This window comes from Brienomyrus brachyistius, chromosome 2 (assembly GCF_023856365.1).
Source record: "Brienomyrus brachyistius isolate T26 chromosome 2, BBRACH_0.4, whole genome shotgun sequence".
NCBI classification, from domain to species: Eukaryota; Metazoa; Chordata; class Actinopteri; order Osteoglossiformes; family Mormyridae; genus Brienomyrus; species Brienomyrus brachyistius.
Genome location: NC_064534.1, coordinates 1,546,303 through 1,573,879, shown reverse-complemented (window position 1 = coordinate 1,573,879; position 27,577 = coordinate 1,546,303). Strand labels below are relative to the sequence as shown.

General features: G+C 55.0%; 1 protein-coding gene across 1 annotated transcript in view; it reads left to right on the top strand.

The window, feature by feature from the left end:
* Positions 1-26,597, top strand: part of cux2b (cut-like homeobox 2b) — a 126,600-nt gene extending 100,003 nt beyond the window's left edge. The window contains 19 exon segments of the mRNA XM_049001679.1: positions 2,337-2,477; positions 2,798-2,891; positions 4,004-4,080; positions 4,163-4,229; positions 6,069-6,117; positions 6,837-6,941; positions 7,164-7,361; positions 7,446-7,504; positions 7,608-7,656; positions 8,052-8,157; positions 10,563-11,243; positions 11,574-11,675; positions 12,214-13,022; positions 14,107-14,272; positions 17,318-17,617; positions 23,753-23,769; positions 23,771-23,942; positions 24,799-25,075; positions 25,686-26,597. Coding sequence (XP_048857636.1) covers positions 2,337-2,477; positions 2,798-2,891; positions 4,004-4,080; positions 4,163-4,229; positions 6,069-6,117; positions 6,837-6,941; positions 7,164-7,361; positions 7,446-7,504; positions 7,608-7,656; positions 8,052-8,157; positions 10,563-11,243; positions 11,574-11,675; positions 12,214-13,022; positions 14,107-14,272; positions 17,318-17,617; positions 23,753-23,769; positions 23,771-23,942; positions 24,799-25,075; positions 25,686-26,421 — 4,205 coding nt within the window. The 3' untranslated portion in view covers positions 26,422-26,597.
* Positions 26,598-27,577: the final 980 nt, after the last annotated feature.

Genomic DNA, 27,577 nt, shown 5'->3' with positions numbered 1-27,577 from the left:
CTTTTAAGGGAACCAAATAAACTTTCACCCAGCTCATTACCAAACATGCTTCAATATGTAAAGGTACGGACAGCTAAGCTCACACAGGCCTTTGCATCTGTTTTGTCTGAAGGTAAAATTCCCATCAAGTTACACACTGATAAAATGAAACAATGCTTCATTTGCCAGGTGCACAAGTACATCGAAATTCTTCTTTTCACATATCCCATCTGCTAATGTTCTGTTTAAATGGAAAAACCAGCATGGCATTATGGGATTTGTAGTTAATATTGAATTTACATTTCTTTGTCAGATTTCTTCATCTAATAACTCTAAAACTTCTAAAAAATTAAGTCATTTGATAGATTTGTGTAAATCTTCAAACTATATCTTTCAAGTGCTTAACACCTTCACCATATGAAACATTAAGTTTTAACACCATCTTCTCTCCTTCGAGACCTGGACACACTTGATAGTGAAAAGACTAGTATTAAGTACTATTTCACAAATTTTGGAACACTTATAAAAAACGCGGAAATATTGGAAAGTCTCCTGAACCCAAGTCCTGTTCACAATCAGCGGTGGCCATAGGCCTGGCCTTTTGATTTCCTGCAGCTTTGACACTGGGTTCTTGTTTAAAATCTCACTTATCCCATTTTCCATAATGTTTTTTAACAAAAGGGGGACTATAGCGGTCTCATTTTAAAATGAGGCAGCTCCAGAATCGTGCCGATGATTCCTGTGAGATACAGTATGGACCCGTGCAAACAGTTTTAGCTGCTGTGATATATGAACCCCTGCAAACAGTTTTAGCTGCCCGTAGCTTTCCACCTAGTTCGTCGTTCGTCGTTTTTCCCTTTGGTCCCCATAAGGGAAAACTTTATTTTTAAAAAATTCGTGAATGCAATGAAAAAATTAAAAATGCAAATACTCTGATATTTTGCTTAGTTACTTATAGTTACAGTTAGAGCTGGGTAGGGGTTAAGGTCGACATATTTAGCGTTAGCATTTTTCCCATTGAAAAGAATGAGCGGTCCCCAAAAAGATATTATTACATGACTGTGTGGTCACACACATGACACGTGTGTGTGGTCGTGTGTGTGTGTGTGTGTGTGTGTGTGTCTGTCTCCTGGGGGCGGCCAGCAGGGGCCACAGTGACCCTGAATCTCACCCAGCAAACCACATGATGTTGTTTCTCTCTCACGCTCCTCTTGCATTGTTCCGGGCATGAACTGCCTCTTTCTGTTTGCTTTTTGAAGTCTGAAGTTGTCTTCAAACTCCCTTAAGAGGGAGAGCCTGGCACCTGAAGGCGGGGGGGGGGGGGGGGAGTGTGTGGGGTGAGGGGGGGGCTGGCACTCCTGATACATGCAGCAGGCAAAAAAAGCCAGATGAAAGTTATAAAAAAAAGACACACTAAAGTTGGTGGAGTAAAGTAACGATTTTCTTCTTCTGTTTGACTTCTGACGGGCTTGTGCACAGACCCCCCCCCCATCCACCTACCCGCCCCCCCCCCCCCCCCCCCCCCCAGCGCCCTGTCAGGCGGCTCCCCAGAGCGCCGCGTCGCACCTCACTTTGCTACCACAAGTCACCTCCTCTGGTGACGGCAGGCAGGTGCTGGGCGAGAGCGAGGGAGCAAGAGAATGAGAGGGAGGAGGAAGAGAGAGAGAGGGAGCGAGGGAAGGGGGTGGGGGGGGAGATTAAAAACAGCCCTGTGATGTCGAGTGTGCAGTCTCCCCCCTGAGAATCGCTGGCATAATAATTTAAATGATCAAATGATACAGAGGAGACTCGTTAGCAAAGAAACAGGCTTCTAGTTGGCCCCTTGGGGGCGCCGGTGCTGCGCTTGCATTGTTAAGCAGCCCCCGCTCTCTGCTGAAGAATCCCCCCCCCTTTCTCCTCAGAAGACAACTTTCTTGTTTTTTCTTTATTGTTTTTTCCTCCTCTTTTAAACTCCTGCGCTTCTGCGAGCTCGTCTTGGGCGCAGTGAGTCGCGCCTGGTGGCTCAGGGGGGAGTCTGAGCCTCGCGTGCTGCTGATGACCCCCCCACACACACACACCGGGCTTACTCCCTTAAATCATCCGCATCCTGATTTCCATGCAAAGTTTACTTGGCATCACAAGTATACCTTCTTCTTGACATTCTGTACAGTATATTGTTCCAGCAAACTGGAGAGAGTGGGTGTGGAGTTGGTATCCGTTCCCAGATGAAGGGTTTGGAACCGATGCTGTGTGTGTAAATACCGCCATGGCTGCTGTGACACACTGGTGCCTTTAATTGATATAACGCAGCATTTCCCACAGCGCACGCTTACTGCCCCTGTCTGCCTGTCTGTCTGTCTGCCTGTCTGTCTGCCCAGATCCCGCCCTCCTGCTAGAGGCCACTCACACCCTGGAGGAGAAGCTGCACTCGCTGCAGAGCTCCGGTGCCACTGCCCACCCGCTACTTCGGGAGCTCAGCAGGCACCGCAAAGGTCACCTAGAGGCCCCCACCAAGACAGGTGACGGTCTTCCCTGTTTGGCTTTGCAGGACAAGCTAGACGCCCTTAAACCCCCCCGGTCTCACCCTCTGCTCCCCTTCTCTCTCAAATCTCAAATTCAGTTTGAAACTCAAACTGAGTTTTTTTTTTGTTAACAAAAACCATTTACCTCTACATTATATAAATGTGTATAAATTTCAGACCATCATGTTTTTCCAGTCTCACACTAAGCATCCTGTTGGTTTTTGAAGAAACTCCTTGCCTGTTTTTCAAAGGCATTGCTCGGAGTATAATTTAAAATTCTAAAGACAGCTAGAATCACCTTCCACCCCCACATGCAGGCAACACGGAGGACGGCCCAGTGGCAGGGGGGGCTCTACCCCCCAAGAGACACAGCAGCAGCCCCCACAGTGGCACAGTGTCACTCCTACAGGGGTATGTAAGGGGGGGCAGGGCGGGGATTCTGGGTGTATCTGCCTGGTACAGTATGTGCATCCCTGTGTGTGCTGATGAAATGTCTGTGTGTCTGTCTGACTGTGTCTTATGTGTCTGTCTGTCTCTGTGTTTCTGCTTGTCTGTGTGTCTGTCTGACTGTGTCTTTATGTGTCTGTCTGTCTCTGCGTTTCTGCTTGTCTGTGTGTCTGTCTGACTGTGTCTTTATGTGTCTGTCTGTCTCTGTGTTTCTGCTTGTCTGTGTGTCTGTCTGACTGTGTCTTTATGTGTCTGTCTGTCTCTGCGTTTCTGCTTGTCTGTGTGTCTGTCTGACTGTGTCTATGTGTCTGTCTGTCTGCGTTTCTGCTTGTCTGTGTGTCTGTCTTACTGTGTCTTTATGTGTCTGTCTGTCTCTGCGTTTCTGCTTGTCTGTGTGTCTGTCTTACTGTGTCTATGTGTCTGTCTGTCTGCGTTTCTGCTTGTCTGTGTGTCTGTCTGACTGTGTCTTTATGTGTCTGTCTGTCTCTGCGTTTCTGCTTGTCTGTGTGTCTGTCTGACTGTGTCTTTATGTGTCTGTCTGTCTCTGCGTTTCTGCTTGTCTGTGTGTCTGTCTGACTGTGTCTTTATGTGTCTGTCTGTCTCTGCGTTTCTGCTTGTCTGTGTGTCTGTCTGACTGTGTCTTTATGTGTCTGTCTGTCTCTGCGTTTCTGCTTGTCTGTGTGTCTTTCTGACTGTGTCTTTATGTGTCTGTCTGTCTCTGCGTTTCTGCTTGTCTGTGTGTCTGTCTTACTGTGTCTTTATGTGTCTGTCTGTCTCTGCGTTTCTGCTTGTCTGTGTGTCTGTCTGACTGTGTCTTTATGTGTCTGTCTGTCTCTGCGTTTCTGCTTGTCTGTGTGTCTGTCTGACTGTGTCTTTATGTGTCTGTCTGTCTCTGCGTTTCTGCTTGTCTGTGTGTTTGTCTCTCTCTGTATCTGTCTCTCTGTGCCTGTCTGTCTCTCTGTGATTCTTTGCCTATCTGGCTGTCTCTGTGCCTGTTTATTTGTCTCTCTGTCTGTCCCTGTGTCCATTCGTCTCTGTGGCTGTCTGTCTTCGTGTCCCTCCCTCCCTCCATGCAGGAACACTGATGGCAGTCCCAGCACTCTGGCTGTCAGGCTCAGGGACGCAGAAGACCGGACCCAGATGCTTCGAGCAGGTGAGATTTCTGTATTCCTTGGAGGTACGGGGCAGCAGTGGGCAGTGTCCTTCTTAATGTGTTTCCCCCGTGCCACCCGCAGCGCTCAGCAGCACGCAGACAGAGCTGCTGGACCTGCAGTGTAAATACGATGAGGAGATGGCGTCCAAGTAAGAATTGCCGCTCGCCTCCTTGCTGTCTTAATGTCAGGTCAGCACCACCTGCAGGCCACAAAGGGCAGGCAATGGAATGAGGATGTCACGATAGGCATGCTTTTAGTGGAATAGATAGACACACCCAAACATTCACCTGCAGCTAGCCACTGATCTGTACGCACGCACGTGCAGATTCACACGGTCACATTGATTCACACCAATGGTAAATAGCAAATGTACGTTAATGTGCCAACCCCCCCCCCCCCCCGCCCACAAAGAATCTTTAGTGTGCCCCTCACCTCCCTCTGGCATACAGCACTAGGGTTCATACTGAGCTGTTTTGCAAACACAAAACTAACTCAGATATTCTCTGGAGTTTTTAGACTCTTTTTTGTCATGGTGATGGAGTGCTCCAGAGCAGTTAATCATACTTTAAGAAATCAATATTCAGTAATGATGCTAATGCTAACAATGTTTGTACTCACTCTTTTTTATGCTAGAGTATTCAGACACTCTAAGTACTTACATTAAAAACATTTGTACATAAACCAGTACTCCCACCCCAAGGATTCAGACACAGTGTTAGTACTCATACTGTGTGTGCCCTCGAATATTAAAACAGTGTTTGTACTCAGTGTGAGCCCCCCCCCCATCAAGAATTTGGATACTTTTAGTACTCGCAATGAGTGCACCCCCTCCCCTGAGTCTTCAGACACAATGTTAGTACTCATACTGAGTGTCCCCCAAGTATTCAGACACTGTGTTAGTACTCACAATGAGTGTGCCCCTCTTCCTAAGAGTATTCAGATACTGTGTTAGTACTCACAATGAGTGTGCCCCTCTTCCTAAGAGTATTCAGATACTGTGTTAGTACTCACAATGAGTGTGCCCCTCTTCCTAAGAGTATTCAGATACTGTGTTAGTACTCATGCTCTAGTTGGGGTGACTCGCCTGCTTCCTGTCCTTCGCAATCGTGGCAGTTCCATCAGACAGGCGGGGACGCTCATGATTAATGGGGACCATGGAGACCTCCACCCTGCCCCCCCCCCATGTTTCCTCTGGTCCCCCCGCCTCCACTCCACCCAGGCTAATAGCTCTCATTTGTCTCCTTTGACTCTGGCGTTAGGGCAGCTAATCAATACGATACATTTTTCGGTACCGTGCGAGTTCATTAAATCCAAACGGCCCACCTGTTGTCTCCCCTTCCCTGTGGGGGCGTGGGGGCGGGGTGTTCAGCCCTGGGGCATCCCTACCCCTACCTGCAGGGCATGCTGGGTAATGTGCCGACTGTAGTGATTTCATTTCGGACTGGAACTTTGCAGGAGGTGGGGATTGGGAGTGGGGTCGCAGTGTGGCTGTTTGTTATTTGAGTCATCGATTACAACCCCCCCCCCCCCCCATTGGAAACAGCTGCTACTGGCTTCTTTAAGGGGAAGTGAACAGCAGTAATGAATTACTGAGGCCTGAGCAGCTGATTTGATTAATTAGCCATGGGTTGTAATGGGGGGTGAGGTGTTGGTGTCCCATTCAGGTTATCCCCCTGCTCTGTGACCAATGATTGACTGGCATCTCCTGAATGGATGGATGGATGGATGGATGGATGGATGGTGCCGGTATCCATCTCTCAGTGCTCTGCCCAGTGCACAGCCCTCTACATCCTTACTGCTGTCATGTTTTTCCCCAAGCCTTCGTAGTCCTGAGCGAAAGCCCTGCTTGGCTCCTTCCAGAGGTCTTGTCCAAGGTGCTCTGGGTTATCCCTGTGTTACACATGGGCCGTCACATCTGGGGACCCATAGTGACTGTAACCATGACAACATGCTCCGCTACTGACTAAGCCTGTGCTCCTGTTTTCAGGGCCAAGGAAATCGGTCGGGTCATGACCAACCTGGAAAAGGCCAATCAGGTGAGTGGTGGGGGGGTGACCTTTGACCTTCTCCAAAGTAATAAAGCTGATCTCATTGAGCTGAGGGTACATTCACACAGCGTGATGAAGAACACACCACACCCACTCACTGTCTACCCCAAGGAGGAGTGGGGGGGTCATTTGCCGTGACGGCAAAGAGCACCTTCACGTTTTTTAATTGTACCAACAAAGTCAGTCAGTCCCCATGAGCCCTCCCCCCCACGTTTGAAATGGCAAAGCCCCTGGCCCTTTCTTGGTGAGGGAGGCAGTGGCTGGTCAGGGCCGTTACGTCCCTTCCTCCCCTTGCCGTCCATCGCCAGATGAACGTCTAAATTGACTGCTAATTAGTGACCCCCCCCATAGCAAGGCAGATTACTCTTCTTACAGCTTCTCGTCCACATCCTTCTTCATCCCACCAAGGTGATGCCATCACTGTGCTGGCTGAAAGAATGGAGCTTGTTTTGTTAGTATATTATGGGCTGTTGGTTTTTGACTATGTGTAAGGTACTCTGCTATTTTGGATTATATTCTAATTATTTGCCTGATCTATGCTCCAAACACCATTTGAGGTTAATTAGCACCCTAATAAGTTCAATAAAGCACTTATGAGGTAAGGTAGCATGAAAGCTGGGCTTGAAGGGCCAGAGCCACGCACCCCCAGTGCGCTGGGGGGCCTTAAGAACTACATGTGGATAACATGGGGAGGGGTCTGATTTCAGAGAGCAGAGGCAGCACAGAGGGAGGTAGACAGGCTGCGGGAACAGCTGGCTGGAGTCAGCAGCGACTCCCCTAGGCAGGGACGCCTGACAGAGGCAGTAAACACAGTAAGATGGACCCCCGCCGCACATAACATGAGAGGGGAGGGGATGGCTCAGACCCCAGCCACACAGCGCCCGCTGCTTGCACCCCGCTGAGCCGGCACTGCCAGCTGTGGCCTCCGTCAGCCCCTCAGGGAGCAGGACTCGGGGTTGCATGGAGGAGCTGGGGTCATGTACCGCCTGTTATGAACGAGGGCATTCCCTCTATCTGCTCCTCTCTGCGCCCAGCCCTCCCAGGAGAACAAGCTATCAGGCAGCTCTCAGCCCAACCTGGAGACCACCCTGGTCGCCAAGGACCGGGAGATCCTCCGCCTGCTGGAGAACGTCCAGCGACTCCAGTTCACGCTTCAGGAAGTGCAGGAGGCCTCAGCCACTCGCATCGCAGAGCTGGAGCGCCAGCTGGCCTATAAGGTGCAGGCTGTTGAGGTAGGCATGGGGTTACCATTGGCCGGGCATGTCATCTGCCTGTGTGTCCATCTGCCCATATCTCATATGCTGTGTGTCTTTCAGAAACTAGAGGCCAGGCTGCAGTCCCAGGCGGATTATGATGAGATTAAGACTGAGCTCAGGTGCGCTCAAGTGTCTCTTTCACACATGTGTATGTATGGGGGGGGGGCGGGGGGGGGCAGTGCGGTGTCTTCACCTTTTTTTCCCTTTTCCTTCCAATGGCAGCATCCTGAAGACGATGAAACTGGCCTCCGCTAATGGCAGCTCATCACAGGTGTGTGTGTGTGTGTGTTTGTGTGTGTGTGTGGGGGGGGGGGGGCAATGCCCAAATACAAATGTAAGATGCAGGACTGCTGAGCACTGGAGCAGTGTTGACCTGTAATGTTCCCAGTGGTCATCAGCAGGTCCCTTCCTGACAAGGGAGCAGGTCGTCTCGCTGGCTGTTTGATATGTAGCCCCTGATTGTCAGGTGAGACAGAGGTTTCCTGGAGACGCTGGCAGCTGTCGCGACAGGCGTATGCACGCCACTCGTTCCTGCACTGACCCGCCCCCCAAAACCCACAGGCCTCATACATCGTCAGGCGGCTAAAGATGGCGAGTGATTGGCTGCTCGTTGCATGCAGTGTGTGTCGCTCCTTTTGAAACATGTCGCTATTCTGCCCCCTAAAGGCAGCAGATGGTTTCCTGCTGGAGAAGGAGGCCTTCCTGTCCTCTCAGAAATACCTCTTGGAGAAGCCACAGGGTGCTCCCAGCAGTGGTCTGCGTGCCCTCAGCGGTGAATACTCCATCACTCAGCCTCTAACCCAGAACCACGCCCCCTGGTCACATTGATTGATGAAACCCTTTATTGCTGTTGCAATACACCATGTCACTAGTCACAAGTACAAGCGAAAACATGTCCATGTTCCTAATGATCACGCCCCCTGGTCACATGTCCATGCCCTTAATGACCATGCCCCCTGGTCACATACATGTCCTTAATGACCACACCCCCTGGTCACATGTCCATATCCCTAATGACCACCACCCCGGTCACATGACCATGCCTTTAATGACCACACCCCCTGGTCACATGTCCATGCCCTTAATGACCACCCCCCCGGTCACATATCCATACCCTTAATGACCACGCCCCTTGCTCACATGTCCTTAATGACCATGCCCCCTGGTCACATACATGTCCTTAATGACCACACCCCCTGGTCACATGTCCATATCCCTAATGACCACCACCCCGGTCACATGACCATGCCTTTAATGACCACACCCCCTGGTCACATGTCCATGCCCTTAATGACCACCCCCCCCGGTCACATGTCCATACCCTTAATGACCACGCCCCTTGCTCACATGTCCTTAATGACCATGCCCCCTGGTCACATGTCCATATCCTTAATGACCACCACCCCGGTCACATGTCCAAGTCCTTAATGACCACCCCCCCCCCCGGTCACATGTCCATGCCCTTAATGACCACGCCCCCTGGTCACATGTCCTTAATGACCACCCTCCCCGGTCACATGTCCATGCCCTTAATGACCACTCCCCCTGGACACATGTGCTTAATGACCACGCCCCCTGGTCACATGTCCATATCCTTAATGACCACCACCCCGGTCACATGTCCATGCCCTTAATTACCACGCCCCCTGGTCACATGTCCATGCCCTTAATGACCACGCCCCCTGGTCACATGTCCTTAATGACCACCCTCCCCGGTCACATGTCCATGCCCTTAATGACCATGCCCCTTGCTCACATGTCCTTAATGACCACGCCCCCTGGTCACATGTCCATATCCTTAATGACCACCACCCCAGTCACATGACCATGCCTTTAATGACCACACCCCCTGGTCACATGACCATGCCTTTAATGACCACACCCCCTGGTCACATGTCCTTGCCCTTAATGAACACCCCCCTGGTCACATGACGACCCCTTAATGACCACCCTCCCCGGTCACATGTCCATGCCCTTAATGACCACACCCCCTGGTCACATGTCCATGCCCTTAATGACCACCCCCCCCGGTCACATGTCCATACCCTTAATGACCACGCCCCTTGCTCACATGTCCTTAATGACCATGCCCCCTGGTCACATGTCCATATCCTTAATGACCACCACCCCGGTCACATGTCCATGTCCTTAATGACCACCCCCCCCGGTCACATGTCCATGCCCTTAATGACCACGCCCCCTGGTCACATGTCCTTAATGACCACCCTCCCCGGTCACATGTCCATGCCCTTAATGACCACTCCCCCTGGACACATGTGCTTAATGACCATGCCCCCTGGTCACATGTCCATATCCTTAATGACCACCACCCCGGTCACATGTCCATGCCCTTAATTACCACGCCCCCTGGTCACATGTCCTTAATGACCACCCTCCCCGGTCACATGTCCATGCCCTTAATGACCACGCCCCTTGCTCACATGTCCTTAATGACCACGCCCCCTGGTCACATGTCCATATCCTTAATGACCACCACCCCAGTCACATGACCATGCCTTTAATGACCACACCCCCTGGTCACATGTCCTTGCCCTTAATGAACACCCCCCTGGTCACATGACCATCCCCTTAATGACCACCCTCCCCGGTCACATGTCCATGCCCTTAATGACCACCCCCCCCCCCCTGCCTGGTCACATGTCCATGCCCTTAATTACCACGCCCCCTGGTCACATGTCCTTAATGACCACCCTCCCCGGTCACATGTCCATGCCCTTAATGACCACGCCCCTTGCTCACATGTCCTTAATGACCACGCCCCCTGGTCACATGTCCATATCCTTAATGACCACCACCCCAGTCACATGACCATGCCTTTAATGACCACACCCCCTGGTCACATGTCCTTGCCCTTAATGAACACCCCCCTGGTCACATGACCATCCCCTTAATGACCACCCTCCCCGGTCACATGTCCATGCCCTTAATGACCACCCCCCCCCCCCCCGCCTGGTCACATGTCCATGCCCTTAATGGCCACCCCCCGAGTCACATGACCACGCCCCCTGGTCACGTCTATTCCCTTAATAACCACGCCCCCCTGGTCACATGTCCGTCCCCTTAATGACCATGCCCCTGTTGTTCTTGTGCGTGCAGCAGCTGTTGGACAGCTACCTTCTGTCTGCTGTGAACTCCTCCTTCTCCTCCTCCCTGCAGATGAGGAATCTTTGGAGGCCAGCCAGTCCATGGGGTCGGACTCTCCCCCCCAGCGGCTATCGCGCGTGGAGAGCCAGTGCTCGTCGAGTCCTGGGCAGCCGGGCCAGTCCATGGGGTCGGATTCTGCCCCCCAGCGGCTATCGCATGTGGAGAGCCAGTGCTCGTCGAGTCCTGGGCAGCCGGGCTCAGTAGGTCAAGAGCTTCCGCAGCCCTTTTCTACCTCCCCCTTCCTCGGCGAGCCCCTCCTGCAGAGGCAGCTCCTCTCACCGCACTTCAAGCGGGACCCTGGCGCCCTGGCGGTGTTCCCCACGGCCCTGTACACAGCCAAGGTGGCGCTACTATCTGCCAGACAGGGCCCACCGTCAGGGGGCGGGGAGGTTGGTGGGGTCAGCGACCAGTCGGAGAGCAGCGGCTGCAGCGCCGGAGATGAGGAGCAGCTGGACACGGCGGAGATCGCCTTCCAGGTGAAGGAGCAGCTGCTGAAGCACAACATCGGCCAGCGTGTATTCGGTCACTACGTGCTGGGCCTGTCGCAAGGCTCCGTCAGCGAGATCCTGGCTCGGCCCAAGCCCTGGCGCAAGCTCACCGTCAAGGGCAAGGAGCCCTTCATCAAGATGAAGCAGTTCCTGTCCGACGAGCAGAACATCCTGGCCCTGAGGACCATCCAGGTCCGTCAGCGCGGTGAGTGACCCCTGGACACGCGAGTTGCACTTGGTGCAGCTGACCGTTAAGTGTTTCGCTGTCTGACTGGTGCTGAGCTCCGCCAGCCTGTTCTCCTCTCTCCTCTGTTTGCTGTTACTTTTAACTTTGTTTTCTCCTCTGATTTTCCAGCCTTTATAAAGCGAGCTTCTCGAAAAGCCGCAGCCTCACAGATGCCAAGAGCTCAAAGGCAGCCATTGATCTGTCAGTCAGAAGCGCAGCCTTCGCTCCCAGCTCCTCTCATCTGCCGCTTACTCACCTCTCCCCTTCTCTTTGTCACACTCTTTCTTTCTCTCTCTCTCCCCTCGACAGGGAGCATAACTCCACGCATCCGAACTCCAGAAACTGGGTCAGATGACGCTATTAAGAGCATCTTGGAGCAGGCCAAGAAGGAGATCCAGTCCCAGAGAGGAGGTCAGTATGCCTGCGGGGGGTTTCTGTTCACCGTGACACCGGGTGGGAGTTCAGGTCCAGTCTGTACATGCTGACGCTTTCAAGGTCACATGACATGAATCTGTATCCAGTGTGAAATGAGGTGGAGGTGTCACCCTGTACTTCAAGGTCAGGTTAGCGTGGATAATGAAGGTAAGAGAGTGACCATACCCTGTGTGTGTGTGTGTGTGTGTGTGTGTGTGTGTGTGTGTGTGTGAGCGGGTGTGTGTGATACCTGTCTTCATAACATGATAAATATCCGTTTTTTTTCCCTTATGGGGACCGGTTTCCTGGTCCTCATATGAGAAAACTATTTTACAAAACTCTGTGACTGCTATGAAAAAACTAAAAATGCAAAAACTTTCGTATTTTGCTTGGTTACTTCTGGTTACAGTATGTTTAGGGCTGGGTGGGGGTTAAGGTTCTCATAGTTAGCATTAGCATTTTTCCCATAGAAATGAATGGAGAGTCCCCACAGATATGATTACAATCTGTGTGTGTGTGTGTGTGTGCATAGCAGGTGAAGGCAGACCTTCTCCGAGCAGCTCGTCCTCCAGGACCTGCGACGGCAGCGGCTCAGATGCTACCATCAGGAGCATCCTGGAACAGGCGCGGCGGGAGATGCGGGCGCAGCAGCAGGCGCTGATGGAGATGGAGGCGAGTGAACGTGGCAAGGCTGACGTGGGTGGGGTCCAGGCTGAACGCCCCCCCCTCATCAACCCGCCACAGGCGCCACCGCCACCTACCTTCATCAAGCAGGAGGACGGGGGCAGCGAGCCCGTAAGTGTAGCTGGGCCCCCGCTGAACGTGCTCTCCCCCGCCGCCTTCGTGCAGAATATCATCCGCCAGGTGAAGTCTGAGATCGGCGAGGCTGGAACCTACTTTGAGCAGCACTGGTCGGCCGAGCGGGGTGGAGCCTCGGGGCCGGTGCCGGGGGGGGACAGACACCCACGGCTGCTCGGCTCTGCCTCTTCCCCTGGCCGCTCCCCACCGTCCTTAGCCCCCTCTACTCCATCCCGCCCCTGGCCCCGCCCGGCGAGCGCCGAAGGTCAGGTGGTCAGCGAGGACGGGGCGGGCCAGCCAATGGAAGTGAAGGTGGAGGCGAAGTCGGAGGCGGAGACCTCATGCGGGGGGGAGGCAGCGGCGGCTGGCCGGCTCTCCTACTACCCGCCATATGTACCCCGTGCCCTCAAGCCCACGGTACCTCCACTCACGCCCGAGCAGTATGAGACGTACATGTACCGTGAGGTGGATACCATCGAGCTCACCCGGCAGGTCAAGGAGAAGCTGGCCAAGAACGGCATCTGTCAGCGGATCTTCGGGGAGAAGGTGAGCTTCCCGTACGGTCGAGCCTCGCTGCTGCTTGCCTGGCAAAGTGCCCGTCACTCATGGGCATTTGTGGTGGTGACCTTTGTCCTGAAGTGATTGTATTGCTCCCTTGGCAGTCTAGACCTTCCCCTAACATATTTCTATGTGACTCTGTATATTAACAAGCTACATTTGATATGTGTGCAGTGACAGGCTGCTATATATGACTGTATGTAAGTCTATGCATTCAATTGCTCTCACTATATCATAAAGCAGCTAAGCCTATAGAACTCGCTTTAAGTGCTGGGCCTCTGTGTCTGAAAATGGAGCTTTGCTGCCCTCTATTGGATAGTTGTGGGTTAGTCGTGGCCTTGAGGAAAGCTTTACTGTTCGCTGCTGTCTTGTCAGCATGTGTGATGGTCAGACCCTACAGTTTATTTTATCTACTGCAGCCCAAGTTTCATGCTTTCGGGAGGAAATCGATTTGTTTTGCAGGATCACAGAGGACGTTCCTGATCTCATCCTCTTACCCTCGCTCATTCACCCGTCTGCATTCTAGCTGCGTCTTTTGTACATAGTCGCTGTGAGCATGCGACCTATCCCGGCACGCTGGCGGGAGGCACCCTGCGCACCATGCATCATTGCATTATTTCCTGTCACTTACAGTCTGTTGTAGTTGTTGAAGGAATGTTTACTCAGCAAATACCCAGGTTAGCACCAAAATATATGAGTTTCTCATGACAGTGTTTCTCAGGACAGTCCTCAGGGATGCGCAGACAAAGCCCGGTTTCGCTCCCTCCCAGCTCCCAGCTGATTCCTTGGTTTGATCTTACCGGTTTGGTTCAGGATGTGCTGGGGCCCTGGGGGTGAGAAACACAGACATATGAAGGAAACTGAGTTGCTTGGAAACAGCCTGAGCACAAATGGGGCAGGACCTGCGGGAGGGAACTCGATACACCTGGCTAATAGCAGTAAGCGTTTCTCCGCAGTGAGCTGCCGCTGAGACGCGCCCCCAGGCCCCTGCTCCTGGAAAAAGGGACCTGGGAGGGCAACCGTCAGAAAGCCCCCCCCCACTCAGCGAGCCTAACCACCCACACCCCTGCAGGTGCTGGGCCTGTCCCAGGGCAGCGTGAGCGACATGCTGTCCCGCCCCAAGCCCTGGAGCAAACTGACCCAGAAGGGCAGGGAGCCGTTCATCCGCATGCAGCTCTGGTTGGTAGAGCAGCTTGTCCAGACGCAGAACCCGACGTGCAGCAAGGGAGCCTCGCTGGGTAGGTCAGAGGCCGAAGGTCGAAGGTCACTGCCAGCCACAATGCTGGACTCAATACACACAATGACTCATTACACACAATGCTTCATTAATACTCTCCTTGGGGAACATCGATATTATAAATAAGATACTGCGCAGATACAGTAATGCTACTTGTGGAAAATGGTAAAACTATAGCCTTTATATTATAATTTAGTGCTATATGTGGCTGATACTAGTTACGGTACATTTGCAAATGCATTAATACTGTAATACTCTATATAGATTCATTAGTATTTAGTCTAGATTGTTTTTGAAGAGTACTCAACCACATGGGCAGTATGGTGGCTCTGCACGTAGCGCTGCCGCCGCACACCTCCAGGGGGCGAGCTAAAGCTGCCCAGTGACAGTTAAGATTGCATGATTCTCCTGATGTCTAGGTTTCATACCACCGTCCAAAGACATGCATGAGTGTGTGAGTCCTGTGAGAGACAGGTGTCCTGCCCTGGGTGTACGTCTGCATGAGCGTGAGAGTGTGTGAGTCCTGTGAGAGACAGGTGTCCTGTCCTGGGTGTACGTCTGCATGAGCGTGAGAGTGTGTGAGTGCTGTGAGAGACAGGTGTCCTGTCCTGGGTGTACGTCTGCATGAGCGTGAGAGTGTGTGAGTCCTGTGAGAGACAGGTGTCCTGCCCTGGGTGTACGTCTGCATGAGCGTGAGAGTGTGTGAGTCCTGTGAGAGACAGGTGTCCTGTCCTGGGTGTACATCTGCATGAGCGTGAGAGTGTGTGAGTCCTGTGAGAGACAGGTGTCCTGCCTGGGTGTACGTCTGCATGAGTGTGAGAGTGTGTGAGTCCTGTGAGAGACAGGTGTCCTGTCCTGGGTGTACATCTGCATGAGCGTGAGAGTGTGTGAGTCCTGTGAGAGACAGGTGTCCTGCCCTGGGTGTACGTCTGCATGAGCGTGAGAGTGTGTGAGTCCTGTGAGAGACAGGTGTCCTGCCTGGGTGTACGTCTGCATGAGCGTGAGAGTGTGTGAGTTCTGTGAGAGACAGGTGTCCTGTTCTGGGTGTACGTCTGCATGAGTGTGTGAGTCCTGTGAGAGACAGGTGTCCTGCCCTGGGTGTACGTCTGTATGAGCATGAGAGTGTGTGAGTCCTGTGAGAGACAGGTGTCCTGTCCTGGGTGTACGTCTGCATGAGCGTGAGAGTGTGTGAGTCCTGTGAGAGACAGGTGTCCTGTCCTGGGTGTACGTCTGCATGAGCGTGAGAGTGTGTGAGTCCTGTGAGAGACAGGTGTCCTGTCCTGGGTGTACGTCTGCATGAGTGTGTGAGTCCTGTGAGAGACAGGTGTCCTGCCCTGGGTGTACGTCTGCATGAGCGTGAGAGTGTGTGAGTCCTGTGAGAGACAGGTGTCCTGTCCTGGGTGTACGTCTGCATGAGCGTGAGAGTGTGTGAGTCCTGTGAGAGACAGGTGTCCTGTCCTGGGTGTACGTCTGCATGAGTGTGAGAGTGTGTGAGTCCTGTGAGAGACAGGTGTCCTGTCCTGGGTGTACGTCTGCATGAGTGTGAGAGTGTGTGAGTCCTGTGAGAGACAGGTGTCCTGTCCTGGGTGTACATCTGCATGAGCGTGAGAGTGTGTGAGTCCTGTGAGAGACAGGTGTCCTGCCCTGGGTGTACATCTGCATGAGCGTGAGAGTGTGTGAGTCCTGTGAGAGACAGGTGTCCTGCCTGGGTGTACGTCTGCATGAGCGTGAGAGTGTGTGAGTTCTGTGAGAGACAGGTGTCCTGTTCTGGGTGTACGTCTGCATGAGTGTGTGAGTCCTGTGAGAGACAGGTGTCCTGCCCTGGGTGTACGTCTGCATGAGCGTGAGAGTGTGTGAGTCCTGTGAGAGACAGGTGTCCTGCCCTGGGTGTACCTCTGCATGAGCGTGAGAGTGTGTGAGTCCTGTGAGAGACAGGTGTCCTGTCCTGGGTGTACGTCTGTATGAGCGTGAGAGTGTGTGAGTCCTGTGAGAGACAGGTGTCCTGTCCTGGGTGTACGTCTGTATGAGCGTGAGAGTGTGTGAGTCCTGTGAGAGACAGGTGTCCTGTCCTGGGTGTACCTCTGCATGAGCGTGAGAGTGTGTGAGTCCTGTGAGAGACAGGTGTCCTGTCCTGGGTGTACGTCTGTATGAGCGTGAGAGTGTGTGAGTCCTGTGAGAGACAGGTGTCCTGTCCTGGGTGTACGTCTGTATGAGCGTGAGAGTGTGTGAGTCCTGTGAGAGACAGGTGTCCTGTCCTGGGTGTACGTCTGCATGAGCGTGAGAGTGTGTGAGTCCTGTGAGAGACAGGTGTCCTGTCCTGGGTGTACGTCTGCATGAGCGTGAGAGTGTGTGAGTCCTGTGAGAGACAGGTGTCCTGTCCTGGGTGTACGTCTGTATGAGCGTGAGAGTGTGTGAGTCCTGTGAGAGACAGGTGTCCTGCCCTGGGTGTACGCCTGCATGAGCGTGAGAGTGTGTGAGTCCTGTGAGAGACAGGTGTCCTGTCCTGGGTGTAACGTCTGCATGAGCGTGAGAGTGTGTGAGTCCTGTGAGAGACAGGTGTCCTGCCCTGGGTGTACGTCTGCATGAGCGTGAGAGTGTGTGAGTCCTGTGAGAGACAGGTGTCCTGCCCTGGGTGTACCTCTGCATGAGTGTGAGAGTGTGTGAGTCCTGTGAGAGACAGGTGTCCTGTCCTGGGTGTACCTCTGCATGAGTTTGAGTGCTGACCCTGTGCTATGACCCCCAAATTTGTGCTCACTTGTACGTGTCTCATGGAGAGCAAGAAGGGGTAGGCAAAGAGAGAATTTCCCCAAGGGGGTTAATAAAGTATGACTATTCCTTATTCCTTCTGCTCTATGTCATCATCAGACGGTTGGATGTTTCAATGAAGACAATCGGTTTTACTGTTCTGAGCTGCTCCAGCCAGCTCTGCTCTCCCTGCAGGGTCCATCCTGCACATTACTGTTCTTCATGGCTGTGACAGTGGCTGTCCTGGCCGTGGGGGTCCACAGCAGAGTCTGAACTTTGTCCTGATGTCCCTCTCTTGTAGAGAGGAGCCCCCTGCTAGCCCAGCCGTCGCCCTCCCCACCCCCGAGCCCAATGGAGAGCCAGCCCAGCCCACAGGGAGAGCCGGAGAGCCCGCGTCTAGACGGAACTAAGGAGAACCAGCAGCCCGGAGCCCTCAGCCCCTCGCCGGACCTGCTGGAGGCGAAGGCGTCACCTGTCCTGACTCCCCTGCTCCCCCAGCACGCCTCGCTGGCCATCCAGGAGCTGGTGGCCATGTCCCCTGAACTGGACACCTACTGCATCACCAAGAAGGTTAAGGAAGTGCTCACAGACAACAATCTGGGTGAGCGTGTGGGGCGTGGGGCTCAGCTGACCCCAGAGGCCGATATCACCTTCAGCTTCTCTGCTCTCCTCAGATCTCATCCCCTCAGAAGCTTCATCATTTCTCTTTTTATTATCATCTGCTACATTTACCCAAATCACAGCTGATTCCGATTTACTCATTTATTCCTCCAACCATTGTAAGAGTGTATCCAGTGTCAGATGAGGGTGAGCCTGGATCACCGGGGGCCTGGGGCACTATGGAGCACACAGCCTGGCTGCCTGGGTGCCAGCAGAGGCATCACTAGACACAGTTTAGGGGGGCAGGTACCAATTGGGGAAATGTTGCTGTGCCCTCTCGTAATTACATAAAAAAATCAAAAAAGCCAGGAAGTTTTCTAGTTTTATTCTGGACTGTGAGCAACGTAAAAGAAAGCACCGTTGGAGCAAATGGGCGTTAAGGGCTCAACACCAGTATCAACGCCCCCAGGCCCAGCTATATTTCCTTAAGTGCCCCCCCCCCCCCCCCCAGCTTGTCTGAGCCCATGAAGTCATAGTGTGATATCTGGGCTCTATGAAAATGTCCACATGGACAGGTGGTTAAACAACACGGCAGACACTAAGGTGAGCGCTAAGGCTGACTGGCCTCACCTGTAAGTCACCATGGGCTCACCAGCAGAAACACAGAATAACCCCGTAAATCAAAGGCATTCCTTACGCTACCGACAACAATATTATATTTCATTTTCAAATAAAAGGGGCATTGTAGGATTAATAACTGCTCGTTTTGTGAGCTTGTTATTATGGCGTCATACAAAGAACAGCTTCTAACCCCCACCCATTTTTATATGTGTTGGTAAAATGCAAATAAAAGAAATATGAGGGGAAAAAACAGTTTTATAGCTACTTTGGAATATTAAGGACAATTTAGGGGCACTATTCACATAAGAGTGTGTAAGGAAAGCCACACAAGGAGGGAACATGCTGATCTCACACACATACACACACACACAGAGGGTCTGGGATTCAGACCCCTAATCTAAGAGGTGAGGGGTCACTATGCTACCCCATATATACAGATGCAGGTGAGGGGCACGGTGTGTGGGGGTGCCTGCGATGTGTAGGTGAGGGGCTCGGTGTGTGGGGGTGCCTGCGATGTGTAGGTGAGGGGCATGGTGTGTGGGGGTGCCTGCGATGTGTAGGTGAGGGGCTCGGTGTGTGGGGGTGCCTGCGATGTGTAGGTGAGGGGCTTGGTGTGTGGGGGTGCCTGCGATGTGTAGGTGAGGGCACAGTGTGTGGGGGTGCCTGCGATGTGTAGGTGAGGGGCTCGGTGTGTGGGGGTGCCTGCGATGTGTAGGTGAGGGGCTCGGTGTGTGGGGGTGCCTGCGATGTGTAGGTGAGGGGCTTGGTGTGTGGGGGTGTCTGCGATGTGTAGGTGAGGGCTTGGTGTGTGGGGGTGTCTGCGATGTGTAGGTGAGGGCACGGTGTGTGGGGGTGCCTGCGATGTGTAGGTGAGGGGCTTGGTGTGTGGGGGTGTCTGCGATGTGTAGGTGAGGGGCTCGGTGTGTGGGGGTGCCTGCGATGTGTAGGTGAGGGGCTTGGTGTGTGGGGGTGTCTGCGATGTGTAGGTGAGGGGCTTGGTGTGTGGGGGTGTCTGCGATGTGTAGGTGAGGGGCACGGGTGTGTGGGGGTGCCTGCGATGTGTAGGTGAGGGGCTTGGTGTGTGGGGGTGTCTGCGATGTGTAGGTGAGGGGCTTGGTGTGTGGGGTGCTTGCGATGTGTAGGTGAGGGGCTTGGTGTGTGGGGGTGTCTGCGATGTGTAGGTGAGGGGCTCGGTGTGTGGGGGTGCCTGCGATGTGTAGGTGAGGGGCACAGTGTGTGGGGGGTGCCTGCGATGTGTAGGTGAGGGGCTTGGTGTGTGGGGGTGCCTGCGATGTGTAGGTGAGGGGGCTTGGTGTGTGGGGGTGTCTGCGATGTGTAGGTGAGGGGCTTGGTGTGTGGGGGTGCCTGCGATGTTAGGTGAGGGGCTCGGTGTGTGGGGTGCCTGCGATGTGTAGGTGAGGGGCATGGTGTGTGGGGGTGCCTGCGATGTGTAGGTGAGGGGCTTGGTGTGTGGGGGTGCCTGCGATGTGTAGGTGAGGGGCTTGGTGTGTGGGGGTGCCTGCGATGTGTAGGTGAGGGGCTCGGTGTGTGGGGGGGTTGCCTGCGATGTGTAGGTGAGGGGCTCGGTGTGTGGGGGTGCCTGCGATGTGTAGGTGAGGGGCATGGTGTGTGGGGGTGCCTGCGATGTGTAGGTGAGAGGCTCGGTGTGTGGGGTGTGCCCTGCGATGTGTAGGTGAGGGGCTCGGTGTGTGGGGGTGCCTGCGATGTGTAGGTGAGGGGCTCGGTGTGTGGGGGTGCCTGCGATGTGTAGGTGAGGGGCTCGGTGTGTGGGGGTGCCTGCGATGTGTAGGTGAGGGGCTTGGTGTGTGGGGGTGCCTGCGATGTGTAGGTGAGGGGCTCGGTGTGTGGGGGTGCCTGCGATGTGTAGGTGAGGGGCTCGGTGTGTGGGGGTGCCTGCGATGTGTAGGTGAGGGGCTCGGTGTGTGGGGGTGCCTGCGATGTGTAGGTGAGGGGCTCGGTGTGTGGGGGTGCCTGCGATGTGTAGGTGAGGGGCTCGGTGTGTGGGGGGTGCCTGCGATGTGTAGGTGAGGGGCTTGGTGTGTGGGGGTGCCTGCGATGTGTAGGTGAGGGGCTTGGTGTGTGGGGGTGTCTGCGATGTGTAGGTGAGGGGCATGGTGTGTGGGGGTGTCTGCGATGTGTAGGTGAGGGGCTTGGTGTGTGGGGGTGCCTGCGATGTGTAGGTGAGGGGCTTGGTGTGTGGGGGTGCCTGCGATGTGTAGGTGAGGGGCTCGGTGTGTGGGGGTGCCTGCGATGTGTAGGTGAGGGGCTCGGTGTGTGGGGGTGCCTGCGATGTGTAGGTGAGGGGCTTGGTGTGTGGGGGTGCCTGCGATGTGTAGGTGAGGGGCTTGGTGTGTGGGGGTGCCTGCGATGTGTAGGTGAGGGGCTTGGTGTGTGGGGGTGCCTGCGATGTGTAGGTGAGGGGCTTGGTGTGTGGGGGTGCCTGCGATGTGTAGGTGAGGGGCATGGTGTGTGGGGGTGCCTGCGATGTGTAGGTGAGGGGCTCGGTGTGTGGGGGTGCCTGCGATGTGTAGGTGAGGGGCTCGGTGTGTGGGGGTGCCTGCGATGTGTAGGTGAGGGGCTTGGTGTGTGGGGGTGCCTGCGATGTGTAGGTGAGGGGCATGGTGTGTGGGGGTGCCTGCGATGTGTAGGTGAGGGGCTTGGTGTGTGGGGGTGCCTGCGATGTGTAGGTGAGGGGCACAGTGTGTGGGGGTGCCTGCGATGTGTAGGTGAGGGGAACAGTGTGTGGGGGTGCCTGCGATTTGTAGGTAAGGGGCACAGTGTGTGGGGGTGCCTGCGATGTGTAGGTGAGGGGCTCGGTGTGTGGGGGTGCCTGCGATGTGTAGGTGAGGGGCTCGGTGTGTGGGGGTGCCTGCGATGTGTAGGTGAGGGGCTTGGTGTGTGGGGGTGCCTGCGATGTGTAGGTGAGGGGCTCGGTGTGTGGGGGTGCCTGCGATGTGTAGGTGAGGGGCTCGGTGTGTGGGGGTGCCTGCGATGTGTAGGTGAGGGGCTCGGTGTGTGGGGGTGCCTGCGATGTGTAGGTGAGGGGCTCGGTGTGTGGGGGTGCCTGCGATGTGTAGGTGAGGGGCTTGGTGTGTGGGGGTGCCTGCGATGTGTAGGTGAGGGGCATGGTGTGTGGGGGTGTCTGCGATGTGTAGGTGAGGGGCTTGGTGTGTGGGGGTGCCTGCGATGTGTAGGTGAGGGGCACAGTGTGTGGGGGTGCCTGCGATGTGTAGGTGAGGGGCTTGGTGTGTGGGGGTGCCTGCGATGTGTAGGTGAGGGGCTCGGTGTGTGGGGGTGCCTGCGATGTGTAGGTGAGGGGCTTGGTGTGTGGGGGTGCCTGCGATGTGTAGGTGAGGGGCATGGTGTGTGGGGGTGCCTGCGATGTGTAGGTGAGGGGCACGGTGTGTGGGGGTGCCTGCGATGTGTAGGTGAGGGGCTCGGTGTGTGGGGGTGCCTGCGATGTGTAGGTGAGGGGCATGGTGTGTGGGGGTGCCTGCGATGTGTAGGTGAGGGGCATGGTGTGTGGGGGTGCCTGCGATGTGTAGGTGAGGGGCATGGTGTGTGGGGGTGCCTGCGATGTGTAGGTGAGGGGCACGGTGTGTGGGGGTGCCTGCGATGTGTAGGTGAGGGGCACGGTGTGTGGGGGTGCCTGCGATGTGTAGGTGAGGGGCTCGGTGTGTGGGGGTGCCTGCGATGTGTAGGTGAGGGGCACGGTGTGTGGGGGTGCCTGCGATGTGTAGGTGAGGGGCTTGGTGTGTGGGGGTGCCTGCGATGTGTAGGTGAGGGGCTTGGTGTGTGGGGGTGCCTGCGATGTGTAGGTGAGGGGCTTGGTGTGTGGGGGTGCCTGCGATGTGTAGGTGAGGGGCATGGTGTGTGGGGGTGCCTGCGATGTGTAGGTGAGGGGCTCGGTGTGTGGGGGTGCCTGCGATGTGTAGGTGAGGGGCTTGGTGTGTGGGGGTGCCTGCGATGTGTAGGTGAGGGGCTTGGTGTGTGGGGGTGCCTGCGATGTGTAGGTGAGGGGCTTGGTGTGTGGGGGTGCCTGCGATGTGTAGGTGAGGGGCACAGTGTGTGGGGGTGCCTGCGATGTGTAGGTGAGGGGCACAGTGTGTGGGGGTGCCTGCGATGTGTAGGTGTGGGGCACAGTGTGTGGGGGTGCCTGCGATGTGTAGGTGAGGGGCTCGGTGTGTGGGGGTGCCTGCGATGTGTAGGTGAGGGGCACAGTGTGTGGGGGTGCCTGCGATGTGTAGGTGAGGGGCTCGGTGTGTGGGGGTGCCTGCGATGTGTAGGTGAGGGGCATGGTGTGTGGGGGTGCCTGCGATGTGTAGGTGAGGGGCACGGTGTGTGGGGGTGCCTGCGATGTGTAGGTGAGGGGCACGGTGTGTGGGGGTGCCTGCGATGTGTAGGTGAGGGGCTCGGTGTGTGGGGGTGCCTGCGATGTGTAGGTGAGGGGCACGGTGTGTGGGGGTGCCTGCGATGTGTAGGTGAGGGGCTTGGTGTGTGGGGGTGCCTGCGATGTGTAGGTGAGGGGCTTGGTGTGTGGGGGTGCCTGCGATGTGTAGGTGAGGGGCTTGGTGTGTGGGGGTGCCTGCGATGTGTAGGTGAGGGGCATGGTGTGTGGGGGTGCCTGCGATGTGTAGGTGAGGGGCTCGGTGTGTGGGGGTGCCTGCGATGTGTAGGTGAGGGGCTTGGTGTGTGGGGGTGCCTGCGATGTGTAGGTGAGGGGCTTGGTGTGTGGGGGTGCCTGCGATGTGTAGGTGAGGGGCTTGGTGTGTGGGGGTGCCTGCGATGTGTAGGTGAGGGGCACAGTGTGTGGGGGTGCCTGCGATGTGTAGGTGAGGGGCACAGTGTGTGGGGGTGCCTGCGATGTGTAGGTGAGGGGCTCGGTGTGTGGGGGTGCCTGCGATGTGTAGGTGAGGGGCACAGTGTGTGGGGGTGCCTGCGATGTGTAGGTGAGGGGCTCGGTGTGTGGGGGTGCCTGCGATGTGTAGGTGAGGGGCATGGTGTGTGGGGGTGCCTGCGATGTGTAGGTGAGGGGCACAGTGTGTGGGGGTGCCTGCGATGTGTAGGTGAGGGGCTCGGTGTGTGGGGGTGCCTGCGATGTGTAGGTGAGGGGCACAGTGTGTGGGGGTGCCTGCGATGTGTAGGTGAGGGGCTCGGTGTGTGGGGGTGCCTGCGATGTGTAGGTGAGGGGCACAGTGTGTGGGGGTGCCTGCGATGTGTAGGTGAGGGGCTCGGTGTGTGGGGGTGCCTGCGATGTGTAGGTGAGGGGCATGGTGTGTGGGGGTGCCTGCGATGTGTAGGTGAGGGGCTTGGTGTGTGGGGGTGCCTGCGATGTGTAGGTGAGGGGCTTGGTGTGTGGGGGTGCCTGCGATGTGTAGGTGAGGGGCATGGTGTGTGGGGGTGCCTGCGATGTGTAGGTGAGGGGCTCGGTGTGTGGGGGTGTCTGCGATGTGCGTGCGGGTGCATAACAGATTTGTCCCCCATGGCTCCTCAGGGCAGCGCCTCTTCGGCGGAGAGCGTCCTGGGCCTGACACAGGGCTCCGTGTCGGACCTCCTCTCCCGGCCCAAACCCTGGCACAAGCTGAGTCTGAAGGGCCGTGAGCCCTTTGTGCGCATGCAGCTGTGGCTGAGTGACCCGCACAGCGTGACCCGGCTGCGGGACATGAAGAAGGTGGAGAAGAAAGGTACGGGCAGGGTAGGGGTGGGGCATGAAGTAGATGGAGAAGGGTAGGTGTGCAGAGGGCGAGGTGAGGCATGAAGTAGATGGAGAAGGGTAGGTGTGCAGGGGGTGGGGCATGAAGTAAATGGAGAAGGGTAGGTGTACAGGGGGTGGGGCATGAAGTAAATGGAGAAGGGTATGTGTGCAGGGGACAGGGTGAGGCATGAAGTAGATGGAGAAGGGTAGGTGTACAGGGGGTGGGGCATGAAGTAAATGGAGAAGGGTATGTGTGCAGGGGACAGGGTGAGGCATGAAGTAGATGGAGAAGGGTAGGTGTACAGGGGGTGGGGCATGAAGTAAATGGAGAAGGGTATGTGTGCAGGGGACAGGGTGAGGCATGAAGTAGATGGAGAAGGGTAGGTGTGCAGGGGGTGGGGCCAGGCTGGGGCTTTTGCTTTATCCTCAGAAACTCCGGTGGTTACCTGGCTCAAGCTTTCTTGTAAATTAACTACAGTACTTTACCAATTTACCAGTTTACCTGCAGAGGTGGAAAGTTCAGCTCCATAAAGTACAAATCCAGACCAAGTTTTTATTTCAACCAACCAGTTGAAGATAAAGAGTCACAGTCACAGAGTTCTCGAGTATTTGGTTGAAAAAAAACCTGAACTTTCCACTTCTGGTAACCTGGCTATTTGATCCAGTTTATCTGCTTATACAGCTGCGTGTCTTACTGCCTCCTAAGGTCACCATTAAGGGCACAAGCAGCCCTCCCTGGCTTGACCCTAAAACCCTGCCCCCTGTATCTTTAAATCCTAACCCTTTCCCTAATCCCTGGCTGTAAAACACTAACCCCCACCACTAAAAACACTCCCCCCACCCAGCCTACCTGAAGCGGCGGTACGGCCTGCTGAGCAGCGCCGGATCAGACAGCGACTCTGCGGGGGCGCGGTCTGACTGTGCCAGCCCCACCCCCTCTGGCGAGCCCTGCCCCTTCAGCCAGCCCAAGAAGCCACGTGTGGTGCTGGCGGCCAGGGAGAAGGAGTCCCTGAGGAGGGCCTATTTGCTGGAGCCGTACCCCTCACAGCACACCATTGATGCACTGGCCAGCCAGCTCAACCTCAAGACCAACACCGTCATCAACTGGTTTCATAACTACAGGTGAGGCCAGGGGTCAGAGGTCAGACATCACTACCAAGTCACATGTCCAGCATGGGGGGCAGCATGATGGTGCAGTGGTTAGCACTGTTGCCTCACACCTCTGGGTCCCAGGTTCGAGTCTCTGCCTGGGTCACGTGTGTGGAGTTTGCATGTTCTCCCCATGTCATCATGGGGTTTCCTCCGGGTACTCCGGTTTCTCCCCACAGTCCAAAAACATGTTGAGGCTAATTGTAGTTGCTATATTGCTGGTAGGTGTGCATGTGTGAGTGAATGGTGTGTGAGTGTGCCCTGCGATGGGCTGGCCCCCCATCCTGGGTTGTTCCCTGCCTCGTGCCCATCGCTTCCGGGATAGGCTCCGGAAGGGTATGGTATGGAAGGGTATGGAAGGGTGATTGATTTCATTGATCCATAGCAAATTCTTTGTTTCTCATAAACGAGGGGCTTCTTCCTTGCTTTACGGGACTTCAGTCCTGCCTCTAGAAACCTGATACAAACTATCCATGCACTTCACACTTGCTCCAGTCTTAGTCTCTTAATGTTTTCCAGAGCTCTTCATGTAACTTTCCTCTGCCGATCTTTGTCCTGACTTTGGCTGTGATTTTTTTCCCAGGTCCCGGATGCGGCGGGAGGTCCTAACAGATGGCCTCCAGGAAAATGACGTGGAGGCGGAGCCTGCTCGTTATGCCACTCCCCCTCTGCAGAGCCCCACCTCAGATCTGGAGGCCGGGAATCAGCACACTGACCACGTTGCAGCAAGACACAGCCGCCTGCCGAATGGTACCCAGAAGCCTACTGGTGTCAAGCAGGATGTCTCCGAGGTGGAGGATGAGGAAGAAGAGAGTGCAGCAAAGCGGAGGTCCAGGAAGCATCAGCATCCAGCCACCGAGGCGATGCTGGAAAGGGTGCCACTGTACAAGCACCGGTGTGCCGCAGACCTCAGGGACAATGGGACCCCCACCTCAGGCTCCCCGCTCCCCGGGGGCCTCCAGAGGGTCACCCAGCAGGAGGGCGAGGACAGTGACACACCGACCATCGACCCGGTCAGCTTCAGAGGCTCCTCAGAACCCGCCCGTAGCAGCCTGGTGGTGTCGCTGAACTCGCCCTCCGCCGCCTCCTCGCCAGGCCTCATGCTGTCCGTGTCCCCTGTCCCCTCATGCTCCGCACCAATCTCCCCATCCCCCCCCATCCCCGTTGGGCCAAGCCCTGGCCCCATGGCCCCCTCACAGAATACCAAGCTCAGCCAGAGCACGCAGAGGCGCAATGAGAAGATGGCCAACCTAGACAACATCATCCACCGGCTGGAGCGAGCTGCCAACCGTGAGGAGATCCTGGAGTGGGAGTTCTGAAGCACAGCCTCGACGCAGGAGTGACAAGCCATGATGGACATGCAGGACTCCGGAAGGAGCTGTGCAAGGAGGGGTGGGGTGGGTGAGCTGCTGCGGTACCTCTCCATGCCAGGTGGGGGTGCGTAGCTTCTCTCATCAAACTGCTGCCTCCCACTCCAGCCAGACCCCCCCCCCCCCCCCCCGAAACACTTTCGGGAAGGAGAAGCTGCCTAACAGCTGCCCAACACTCAGAAAGTCCTCAAAAGAAATTTGTACGGAAGGAAAAAAGAATTTATAAACGTTTTATGTATTTTGATAAAGGACATTACTTTGAAATGTACTGTAATTAACAGCCCTTGCTGTTGCATTTTAAATAACAGGAAACAAAAAACAAACTCGGGCTGAGAAGAGTTTGCAGCTGCGGAGTCATTAAAGGCCCATTTGTTCTCTAGTTTGCCACTGGGTGAGATTAACTAAAGACTTTGTCTTAAGCCATCAGAAAGCGCTATAAGAAAAGAACACTGACCAAATTTGCTACTTTTTGCAAAAGCAATTTTTTCAGAGTTTTGTTTTTGTCTTTAAGACCTAACGTAAAATAAGAAACGGTTACAGGTGAAATCGTAATAAATATGACTGCGGAATAGTCCTCAAAGACTCTAAATAGCTAACCTGAGTAATGTACGTAGTTTCCTGCTGAGATGTTTCGGAGCATCTGTAATAAGAGACGCGTGTTATGTGTGGTTGTACCTGTTGTAGAGACGTCTGCAGTAGCTTCCTGTCCTCTGCTCGCAGCGTAGCATGATACCCAGAGGACCCCCCCACCCCCAACACACATTTCCTTAGATTTAGCCTCATGTGATCGACTTGGGAGAAAAAGACAAAAACAATGGAAATGCTAACTTGAAGAATAGAGCCGTCGTAGTGGAAGTCGTGGTGTTATTTTCAGTTATTGCAGCTTTTTTTACATCTCGAGTTTGTTGCATATTTACCTCAAAAACTGTCCACGCACTGACTGTTCATTGCTGTTCTTTTTGTTGGTTGATTTTTTTGTAATTTTGCAAGCGAGCAAAAAAAAGCACACAGTCCCCAACTCTGCAAGCCGGCACCCGTGCCCAGCTGCCCCTGCGTGGATGAAGACCCCTGCCCGCCTGCCATATAGATGGCATCAACCCAGTGC